This window comes from Schistocerca piceifrons, chromosome 7 (genome assembly GCF_021461385.2).
Source record: "Schistocerca piceifrons isolate TAMUIC-IGC-003096 chromosome 7, iqSchPice1.1, whole genome shotgun sequence".
Lineage (NCBI taxonomy): Eukaryota > Metazoa > Arthropoda > Insecta > Orthoptera > Acrididae > Schistocerca > Schistocerca piceifrons.
The window spans coordinates 320184760-320197117 of NC_060144.1; the positions used below are offsets into that span (position 1 = coordinate 320184760).

General features: G+C 40.2%; 1 protein-coding gene across 1 annotated transcript in view; it reads right to left on the reverse strand.

The window, feature by feature from the left end:
* The window catches only part of LOC124805653 (juvenile hormone esterase-like), a 65409-nt gene that overhangs the window by 34751 nt on the left and 18300 nt on the right, over positions 1-12358 (reverse strand). The window contains exon 3 of the mRNA XM_047266220.1: positions 6186-6371. Within this exon, the coding sequence (XP_047122176.1) occupies positions 6186-6371 (186 nt within the window). The remainder of the gene's footprint in view (positions 1-6185; positions 6372-12358) is intronic.

Genomic DNA, 12358 nt, shown 5'->3' on the forward strand with positions numbered 1-12358 from the left:
TTGTTTATATGAGGTAGTGACTAGTGGTTACTCAGTAGTTAGAATATACTCCATAGTTAGAACATGAAGGTAAAATCCGTTTTTATGACTGCTTTGATGTATCAGAAAAAGTTGGTGTACAGCTATTTCATTCTTCCTTTAATGTTTTGACTGGTGGTGCTTCGCTGAAGAACACTTATCAGAGATTGTGAAAGAAAATACAAATCAGCCATCAAGCTCACCAAAAAATATTCATAAAAAATGAAAGTGAACGCTAAAGTTTGTATGTTGAGTGAGACAGTGGCTGATAAAATTGAGACACTCGTTGCTTGTGGCACAGTACTGCCACCTGCTAGTGATACTGCAGACGTTTGTCAAAAAGTTGACGATATTTACAGAACTTTGTTGCAAGTTACTCAGAACATTTGTAGATGTTAAAGGCATTGTAGCGATGCATGTAATCAAGGAAATTTGCACATTGTTATGGGAAAGGTTTTTCTCTAGCATTAAGTAATAAATAAAGCGAAAATAACCCCAATACATAAGAAAGTTAGTACTAAAGATGTACAGAACTCGCCTTATGAACCTTCTGTCCATACTGCACAAAGTTTTTACTAGAATTTTTACTTCCAGGTTGAGCACTACATTTGACCTGGTTCAACCCACTGAGCTAGCTGTGTTCCGCCCAGGATTTAGTAAATTGAGCATATCCTCACTCTACACAAACAATTAACAGAACAAATGAGTGCCATCTTTTTCTTTGCTTGCCTTTATTGATTTTGAACACGCATTCGGTTCCATCAGTCACTCAGCTGTGTCTGAGACTCTAACAGAAAAAGATATAGAACGTGGTTATATTAAGTATTTATATAACATAAGCAAAACCTTCACAGCATTTGTGAGTGTTGTTGAGGAAACAAATGAATTTCCCATTTAAAATGTTTAAAAGAAGGCTACTCTTTACCTCCAAAACTATTTTCAGCAGTTCTAGAAAAAGCAATGCCTGAATTGGAAAATAATATCCCTGATATTGTTCTATTTGTAAATAGAAAGACTTCAGACGTTAGTTAGTGAACTTGCATTATTCTGATCTGAAGTGGTCTAAAAAGAAATATGATAAAACCAAGACCATGATGAATAAATGGACACCACAGGGATTTATACTTGCAAATGATCACAGAATATGTCTGTCTGGGTCAACTTGCAGTATGAAAGACTACCTAAAAACAGGAACAGTCAATGTACTAAATTAGGGCGACAAGCTCGTGGAAGATACTCTTCAGGTTTGAATTCTAAGATATCGGTTGAGCTGAAGGAAACAGTTTTTGACCAGTCTATACTGCCAGTAATAACTTATGGCTGTGAGACAAGGACATTAAATGAGTTCATTGTTAGAAAACTAATAGTAACTCAAAGTGGAATGGAAAGATCAATGCCGGGCTACACGAAGAAACAGGGAAAGAGAGCAGTTGATATCAGACGTACAAAAGATCAGTAGCTCAGTGGAAGGAGTGAATGCCTTGCAACAACAGTGGGCTGGTCATTTCGCTCGAATAAAAGACGGTAGACGGTCAAATGAAGTACTAGCTTTGAGTTCAGCTTACCAAAAGAACAGAAGGGACAGACCTAAGAAAGAAGCCAGACTAAATGGCAGCGGAAAGCTCAAGATTGGCAGATAAGGAAGGATCTGCTTGCATCCTATGTTGCAAATCAACTCAAACAGGCCACATCACCAAGTGATCGAACTGGCTGACACCGACGATGATAACGACGATATTGACGATGATAGAGCCTTCTAAGCAAACCGTTAGCCATTGAAATTTCAACATGTAACAACCGTCAAGCGCTACATGTTTCGGTATGCAAGTGATTAGTACACTGAATGACGAAAGTCACGGGATAGCGGTATGTGCATATACAGATGGTGCTAGTAGCGCATGCACAACGTATAAAAAGGCAGCGGAATAGCGAAGATGTCATTCGTACTTCTGCGATTCAAGTGAAAAGGTGTCTGACGTGTTTATGGCCGCACGATGGGAATTAACAGACTTTGAACGCGGAATGGTAGTTTAAAATAGACGCATGGGACATTTCGAAAATTATTAAGGAATCCAATATTCTGTAAGTAGGCTGTTTAGGTGTAAGTAGGCTGTTTAGGTTTTTATGTTGGTAACGCCATGTAGCGCTCTGTATGAAACTCACTGACTGTGCTGTGTGCAGTCTGTGGCTGGTTAGCATTGTTGGAATAGTCGCTATTGTAGTGTTGGGCAGTTGGATGTGAACAGCGCGTAGCGCTGCGCAGTTGGAGGTGAGCCGCCAGCAGTGGTGGATGTGGGGAGAGAGATGGCGGAGTTTTGAGAGCGGATGATGTGGACGTGTGTCCATCAGAGACAGTAAATTTGTAAGACTGGATGTCATGAACTGATATATGACTTTTGAACACTATCAAAATCTTTCATTTGCTAACTATGCCTATCAGTAGTTAGTGACTTCAGTAGTTACAATCTTTTATTTAGCTGACAGTATTGGCGCTCGCTGTATTGCAGTAGTTCGAGTAACGAAGATTTTTGTGAGGTAAATGATTCATGAAAGGTATAGGTTATTGTTAGTCAGGGTCATTCTTTTGTAGGGATTATTGAAAGGTAGAGTGCGTTATGCTAAAAATATTGTGTGTCAGTTTATTGATGATCTGAATAAGTAAAGAGAGAAATGTCTGTGCACGTTCAATTTTGCTCAGCTGTTTGAAAATCAAATAACGTAAGGCGTTTATCAGCACAATAATTCGTAAATTTTTCTAAGGGGACGGTTCAGTTCGGAGGTCTACAGTGTCAAGAGTGAGCAGACAATACCAAATTTCAGGCATTACCACTCACCACGAACAATGCAGTCATTATGGCCTTCACTTAACGACCGATAGCAGCGGCGTTTGCTTCTACATCTACATCTACATACATGCTCCGCAATCCACCATACGGCGCGTGGCGGAGGGTACCTCTTACCACAACTAGCATCTTCTCTCCCTGTTCCACTCCCAAAAAGAACGAGGGAAAAATGACTGCCTATATGCCTCTGTACGAGCCCTAATCTTATTTATCTTATCTTTGTGGTCTTTCCGCCAAATGTAAGTTGGCGGCAGTAAAATTGTACTGCAGTCAGCCTCAAATGCTGGTTCTCTAAATTTCTACAGTAGTGATTCACAAAAAGAACGCCTCCTTTCCTCTAGAGATTCCCACCCGAGTTTCTGAAGCATTTCCGTAACACTCGCGTGATGATCAAACCTACCAGTAACACACCTAGCAGTCCGCCTCTGAATTGCTTCTATGTCCTTCATCAATCCGACCTGATAGGGATCCCAAACGCTCGAGCAGTACTCAAGAATAGGTCGTATTAGTGTTTTATAAGCGGTCTCCTTTACAGATGAACCACATCTTCCCAAAATTCTACCAATGAACCGAAGGCGACTATCCGCCTTTCCCACAACTGCCATTACATGCTTGTCCCACTTCATATCGCTCTGCAATGTTACGCCCAAATATTTAATCGACGTGACTGTGTCAAGCGCTACACTACTAATGGAGTATTCAAACATTACAGGATTCTTTTTCCTATTCATCTGCATTAACTTACATTTATTTATATTTAGAGTTAGCTGCCATTCTTTACACCAATCACAAATCCTGTCCAAGTCCTCTTGTATCCTCCTACAGTCACTCAACGACGACACCTTCCCGTACACCACAGCATCATCAGCAAACAGCCGCACATTGCTATCCACCCTATCCAAAAGATCATTTATGTAGATAGTGTTGTGAGCCCTAACAGGCAAGCAACACCGTGTGAAGTAACCGGCAGAAAACAATATGGGACGTACAATGAACGTATCCGTTAAGACAGGGCGGTGAAACTGGCATTGATGGGCTATGGCAGCAGATGACCGACGAGAGTGCCTTTGGTAACAGCACGACATCGCCTGCAGCGCCTCTCCTGGGTTGTGCCTTGGACGACTGGAAAACCGTGGCCTGCAAAGATGAGTCCTGATTTCAATTGGTAAGAGCTGATGGTTGTGTTTGAGTGTGGCGCAGATCCCACGAAGCCGAGTTATCAACAAGGCAAAGTGCAAAACTGGTGGTGGTTCCATAATGGTGTGGGCTGCGTTTATATGGAATGGGTCCTCTGGTCCAACTGAACCGATCATTGACTGGAAATTGTTATGTTCGGCTACCTGGAGATCTTTTGCATCCATTCATGGACAATAGTAATTTGAAGGTTGAACTTTTGGCAATGGGATTCCTAATCATTTGAGGAGAGAAAGATTTCTGGTATTGCTATTTGTTATTTTTCTGCTTCCTACAATACAGTCACAATGTTCCGGACTACTTGGCTTAGTTAACACCCGAATACTGTTTGATATACAACATATCTAATGTTGTTGTTGTGGTCTTCAGTTCTGAGACTGGTTTGATGCAGCTCTCCATGCTACTCTATCCTGTGCAAGCTTCTTCATCTCCCAGTACCTACTGCAGCCTACATCCTTCTGAATCTGCTTAGTGTATTCATCTCTTGGTCTCCCTCTACGATTTTTACCCTCCACGCTGCCCTGCAGTACTAAATTGGTGATCCCTTGATGCCTCAGAACATGTCCTACCAACCGATCCCTTCTTCTAGTCAAGTAGTGCCACAAACTCCTCTTCTCCCCAATTCTATTCAATACCTCATCATTAGTTATGTGATCTACCCATCTAATCTTCAGCATTCTTCTGTAGCATCACATTTCAAAAGATTCTATTCTCTTCTTGTCTAAACTATTTATCGTCCATGTTTCACTTCCATACATAGCTACACTCCATACAAATACTCTCAGAAAGCTGGCCGGTGTGGCCATGCGGAACCGCGTGACCGCTACGGTCGCAGGTTCGAATCCTGACTCGGGCATGGATGTGTGTGATGTCCTTAGGTTACTTAGGTTTAAGTAGTTCTAAGTTCTAGGGGCTGATGACCTCAGATGTTAATTCCCATAGTGCTCAGAGCCATTTGAACCATTTTTAACTCTCAGAAACGACTTCCTGACACTTAAATCAATCTCGATGTTAACAAATTTCTCTTCTTCAGAAACGCTTTCCTTGCCATTGCCAGTCTACATTTCATATCTTCTCTACTTCGACCATCATCAGTTATTTTGCTCCCCAAATAGCAAAACTCCTTTACTACTTTAAGTGTCTCATTTCCTAATCTGATTCCCTCAGCATCACCAGACTTAATTCGACTACATTCCATTATCCTCGTTTTGCTTTTGTTGATGTTCATCTTAATCACTCCTTTCGAAACACTTCCCATTCCGTTCAACTGCTCTTCCAAGTCCTTTGCTGTCTCTGACAGAATTACAATGTCATCGGCGAACCTCAAAGTTTTTATTTCTTCTCCATGGATTTTAATACCTACTCCGAACTTTTCTTTTGTTTCCTTTACTGCTTGCTCAATATACATATTGAATAACATCGGGGGTAGGCTACAACCCTGTCTCACTCCCTCCTCAACCACTGCCTCTTTTTCATGCCCCTCGACTCTTATAACTGCCATCTGATTTCTGTATAAATTGTAAATAGCCTTTCGCACCCTGTGTTTTATCCCTGCCACCGTCAGAATTTGAAAGAGAGTATTCCAGTCAAACATATCTAATAGAATAGCTTAAGGCTACCCGTAAACTAAGAAGAATTAAAAAAATGAACTCTGTAATTAAGGACGAATTGCTTAACAACTTCGGGAAGCAAAACAGCAATCAGGGTACTCTAGCTAAGTTAAGTACTCCACATGAACACCGATAGCCTGATCAACGTTACTCGTTTGAGAGCTCAAATACAAACCTAAATAGAGTAAAGAAGTGGTTGGAGATTCAAAGATGAGGTTAAAGAGAAGAAGACGCACTGCATAGAAACACCGTTATAAAACAAAGACAGGAGTGTATCAGAACATGAACTGAAGCTTATCAACATATAACTATGGAAGTAAAAGAGAAGAAAAGCTAATATCGACAGAAAGATACGTGAATAATGATGGAAACTAATAGGAACTAACAAAAACAAAGAGAGAATGATATAAATTCCGTCAAATGAAGTGATATATTTTCTTTTCGTATCTTGTTTCGGAGTACTCCAGCTCTTGATTGATTACATCTGGCTTATAGGCCTGATAGCTCAGGAAGTACTCACCCTTGGTGGCCGGCGAGAGGAAGAGATGTGACGTGGAGCCGCCACCCGCACTTTCCCCAAATATGACAACGGTGCTAGGATCTCCGCCGAAGGCTGCGATGTTCCTCTGCACCCACTGTAGCGCCAACACCTGGTCCTTGAAACCCGCATTGCCCGGGATGTCGTCGTTCAACAGGCTCAGGAAACCTGACACATGCCGACAAGATGTAAATTTTCCACACACACAAACTGTCAGATGTCAACTGCCTTGTTTACTCGACATACAAAGTCACTTAACTTCCAGTGTCTGATTTTTCTGCTCTGAAACAAGAAAAAACACTATCCATCATAACAGACAGAACTCAACAGGATACTAATCATAGCGGTTCTGTAATCCGTATTTTGAGGATGACTCTTTAAGTTTTATTATTTACTGTACTCAGAGTCATCAATATAAAAAAAATGGTTCAAATGGTTCTGAGCACTATGGGACTCAACACCTGAGGTCATCAGTCTCCTAGAACGTAGAACTAATTAAACCTAACTAACCTAAGGACATCACACACATCCATGCCCGAGGCAGGACTAGAACCTGCGACCGTAGCGGTCGCGCGGTTCCAGACTGAAGCGCCTAGAACCACTCGGCCACACCGGCCGGCGTCATCAATATCAATTTCCTAAAGCCGTTCCCTAGAGTACAAAGTGAAATGTGAACTTTTAGAAACAAATGTATCTACTAGGGTATTCGAGTAAATTATACTACTGCCCTTAGATAGATGAAAGATGTTATTACTGTTAATATTATTATCTGACATAGAAGGTAAGGTGTAAAACAAGCTAGAAAATTTAGCTACACAACAAAAATCAGATATACACATTACAGTGTGAAACATAACAAATGATAAATGTCTTCTTTCAACACCAAGGCTGCTGCTACAATGTATGGCCGCTAAATTGTTTGGCTCTTGGTTGTCTAAAGGAGGGAAGTTCCACTTGCGCTCTAGTTAAACTCAAGTTCAAAGTTTCTGCTTTCAACACCAATGACTGATAACATATAGGAGGTGGGCGATCAGTAACCATAGGCGACACACGAGATTGTGAGTGATGTTCCATCTGGTTAGTAACATTGCACAGAGCGCGTACATGAGTATATAGCCCAGCCGAAGATAGCATTAGTGTGAGTTTACCTTCCAGATTTACGCTATAGTGTTTTGCCAAATAAATCCTCTGATATCCACACTCTAAAGCTGAAGACAATTACCAACTGAAAAGAAAGAATCAGAGTTCCTTCGATTCATAGTAAATCGCTAAAGTTCATTGCTACTGCACGAAAATTTTGCTATGTCCGAAACATGTGCTTTCGAACCGAACTGAACAAAGTTCAATGCTGCAGCGTTGTAGCGTCTGTCTCTGTAACTTGTACTAAGATTTCTGAGTGAAATTATACGTGAATTCCACTCAGATAATCCGCAGCTGACACACTGTCCCTTGCTCAACATTCCTACTTCTTCTCTATGTACTCACAGCCCCCATTCTGCCTCCGAATCTCGTAATTTTACTGCCCAGATTCAGAATAATGAAGGTGATAACTACTTCTTGTAATACACATTAAAACTATTTGCACCACAGTGTACTACAGCCACCAGAACCAATCACGGTGGTGTATGATGGTATTGTTTGGCATCAGTATTCATTTACTAAATTTATGTTGTCACGAGATAACTTGATTTTGATTAATTTAAAAGAAATCATTAAAATTAAATATTAGCTCATTCTTTCCAAAGGATTTTTCCTGTTATTTTCACTGGGGTTGACCATTTGTTCCTAACTTTAAAAATTTTTAACACAATGCTGTCCGGCGACACCACAGTGATGTCGTGTGTGAAACAGCGGTCAACGGCCGGCGACACTACGATGGTGTCGTGTGCATAGTATCGCACAGTGGCCGGCGACAACACTTTAGTATCTTTTACATTCTGTTGGTGTTTTGTTTATGTAACAGTAAGTTACACACGACAACAAGTACGTGCCCTTTCATCGTGGCAGACGAAAGAGACGATACGATTATTTACGATGAATGCGCGGACGTCTTGTCTGACGTTTCGGACGACTTGGCCGAGTGGGAAGAAGACATTGAATATAAAAAATATGAAGGTGAAGCAGAATCGTCGGAAGATAGTGAAAAACGGCCAAGAAGAATTCGGCGAACGCTACGGTTGCCAACTGATTCGGATGAATCAGAAGAAGACGACAGTGCACTTTGATTTACGGGGGACCAATAATAAAGCTGAAGGATCTCCAGGTTCACACGTATTTCCCAAAGATACACAGAGCGTCGAGGATATCGTAGAATTGTATATTGGGAACGATCTATTTGAATATATATTTGCAACGAAACCAACAAGTACTACAGTCAAAATTGCAATAGAAAAAAGTGGATAAAAATGCCAAATTTGTCGACGTTACGGGACCCTAACTTAGAAAATGGTTTGGGCTTGCTATCCTTATGGAAGCAAGGATCGATGATTATTGGTCAACGAGTCCGTTCGCGAAACGACGTCCTGCAACCGATTCAGACAAATATTATCATTTTTACGTTTTTCCGACAACAACAGTAAACCGGATAATGCCGACAGGCTTTTCAAAGTGCAATTCGTAATTGATTATTTTTCCAAATAGTTTAAAGAAACCTTTAATCCAAGTCAAAACATCTCAACTGATGAAGGAATGATACTGTGGAGTGGGCGGTTAAATTTTAAAGTTTACATTCCGTCGAAAATTACGAAATATGGCATACTCATTCGGATTCTGTGTGATGTCGAGCACGGGATACATTTCCTCATTCAAGATATGTAGCGGTGCTGGACAGCCTTTAGCAATAATAGTGATAAAACTATTGACACCTTCTTATGGAAAGTGGCGTCACCTCTACATGGATAATTATTATAACAATGTAGAACTTGCAGAGAAGTTACTTGAAAAGAAAATTCGAGTTTGTGGAACGATATGGCAAAATATAGGATTTCCGGAAAAATTAAAGTGCGTAAAAGTCAATATGTTTGAAGCTTGTCATTAACGGAAAGGTGAAGTACTCGCACAGGTATGTAGAGCTTCGAAAACTAAAACGATACGAATGATCGCTACAGTACATAATGCCACTTGGAGTGACACTCAAAGAAAATGTAGTAAAACCAACTGTGCAATTAAAAAACCCGAAAGTGTATCAGACTACAACAAATACATGAAAGGAGTGGATCGGGCAGACCAATATTTGAGTTATTACCCTGTATACAGAAAAACTATAAAATGGTCAAAAAAGGTTTACATGTCCCTCTTTAATTGTGCATTATTCAATGCATTTCGTACATGGCACTATTTTAATACAGACCACAAGTGTCTCCGATTTCACGATTTTTTATTGAAAGTGTCTGATTCGTGGATAAAAGACCATGTACCTGCTTCTGAGCAAAACTTGGGGGTTGTCACGACATCGCGTACCAGCCAATACTTATTTCAGAAACGAATAAACGAAAACGAAGGAACTGCCTCGTATGTTCCAAAAACAAAAAAGGAGAACAACAAACTTAATGTGCAAGTCTTGTGTAAAATTTGCGGTGCATCTTGGAGACTGTTTTGCTGGATATCATACGAAAGAGAAGTACTAAATACCAAAGACAATACAAATATACAAATATATGAAACAAACACAATTCATATTTATTTATGTATGTATATCTTCGAAATTTTATGAAAGTAGGGGAACAGGGTTGTGAACGTATGAGAACCAACGACGAGATTAATAAAACTTAACAATTTATAATCTCCCGATAATGTCAAGAACGGCCGGCGACAAGCCAAGTGATCCGAACTTAGTTTACTCTAATGTCAGATACTTAATTATACTTACGACTATGTAAAATAAATACTTGAATTTTGTTGTGTCGTTGTTGTTGTGGTCTTCAGCCGGAATATTGGTTTGATGCAGCTCTCTATGCTACTCTGTCCTGTGCAAGCCTGTTCATCTCTAAATAACTACTGCAACCTACATCTTCCTGAATCTGCCTGCTGTATAGATCTCTTGGTCTCCCTCTACGATTTTTGCCCCCCCCCCCCCACACACACACACACTTCCCTCAAATACTAAATTGATGGTCCCTTGATGCCTCGGAATGTGTCCTATCAACCGATTCCGTCTTTTGGTCAAGTCTCCCCAATTATATTCAGTATTTCCTCATTAGGTGATCGACCCATCTAATCCTCAGCACTCTTCTGTAGCACCACATTTCGAAAGCTTCTATTCTTTTTTTATCTAAACTGTTTAACGTTCACGTTTCACTTCCGTACATGGCTACAATCCAGAAAAATACCTTCTGGAAACACTTCCGAACACTTAAATTTATATTTGATGTTAGCAAATTTCTCTTCTTTAGATATGCTTTTCTTGCCATTGCCAGTTTATATTTTATATTCTTTCTACTTCGGTCATGATCAGTTTCTTGATGCCCAAATAGCAAACCCCATCTACTACTTTAAGTGGCTCGTTTACTAATCTGATTCCCTCAGCATTCGACTACATTCCATTATCCTTTTTTCACTTTTCTTGATGTTCATCTTATATCCTCTTTTTAAAACACTGTCTATTCTGTACAACAGCTCTTCCAAGTCCCTAGTTGCGTCAGACAGAATTACAATGTCGTCAGCAAACCTCAAAGTTTTTATTTCTTCTCCATGAACTTTAATTCGTACTCCACATTTTTCTTGGTTTCCTGTACAGCTTGCTCAATGTACAGATTGAATAACATTGGGGATAGGCGACGACTTCGTCTCACTCTTTTCACAACCACTGCTTCCATTTCATACCCCTCGACTCTTATTACTGCCGTCTCGTTTCTGTACAAGCTGTAAATACCCTTTCGCTCCCTGTATTTTACCCCTGCTAGCTTCAGAATTTGAAAAAGTGTATTCCAGTCAACATTGTCAAAAGCTTTCCCTAAGTCTACAAGCGCTACAAATGTCTTTGCTTAATCTAACTTCTAAGGTAAGTCGTAGTCTCATTACTGGTTCGCGTGTTCCTACATTTCCTCGAAATCCAAAGATCACCCCCGACGTCTGCTTCTATCAGTTTTTTCATTTTGCTGTTAAGAATTAGGGTTAGTATTTTGCAACTATGACTTACTTAAATGTTAGTGCGATAATTTTCACACCTGACAGCAGCTTTTTTCTTTTGGAATTGGAATTATCACATTCTTCTTGAAGTCTGAGGGTATTTCGCCTGTCTCATACATCTTGCACACTTGATTGAAGAGTTTTGTCATGGCTGGCTCTCCCAAAGCTATCAGTAGTTCTGACGGAATGCCGTCTACTGTTGGGGCATTGTTTCGACTTAGATCTTTCAGAGCTTTGTGAAATTCTTCTCGTAGTGTCATATCTCCCATCTCATCTTCATCTACGTCCGCTTCCCTTTCTATAATATTGCTTTCAAGTTCATCTCCTTTGTATAAACTCTCTATACACCCCTTCCACCTTTCATCTTGTCCTTCTTTGCTTAGGGCTGGTTTACCATCTGAGGTCTTGATATACATACAGGTGCATCTCTTTTTCACAAAGGCCTCTTAAATTTTCCTGTAGGCGGTATCTATCTTTCCCCTAGTGAAATATGTTTGTAAATCCTCAAATTCGTCCTATAGCCACTCCTGCTTAGCAGTTTTGCACTTCTTGTCAATCTCATTTCCTGAACGTTTTTTTTCGCTTTCTCCTGCTTCAGATGCTGCATTTTTGTATTTTCTCCTTTCATCAGTTAAATTCAATATGTTTTGTCCTATACAAGTATTCCCATTGGGCCTTGCCTTTCTACCTATTTGATCCTCTTCTAACTTCACTATTTTATCTCCTAAAGCTATCCATTCGTCTTCTATTGTATTCCATTCCCCTGCTCTAGTCTAGTGTTCCCTGATGCTCCCTCTCAAGCTCTCAACAACCTCTGATTCTTTCAACTTATCCAAGTCCCATCTCCTTAATTTCGTACCCTTTTCCAGTTTCTTCAGTTTTAATCTACAGTACATAAGCAACAAATTTTGGTCAGGGTCTACATCTCTTGCTGGAAATGCCTTATGATTTAAAATCTGGTTCCTAAAGCTCTGTCTAAGCATTACTTAATCAATCTAAAACCTTCTCTTGTCTCCAAATCTATTCCA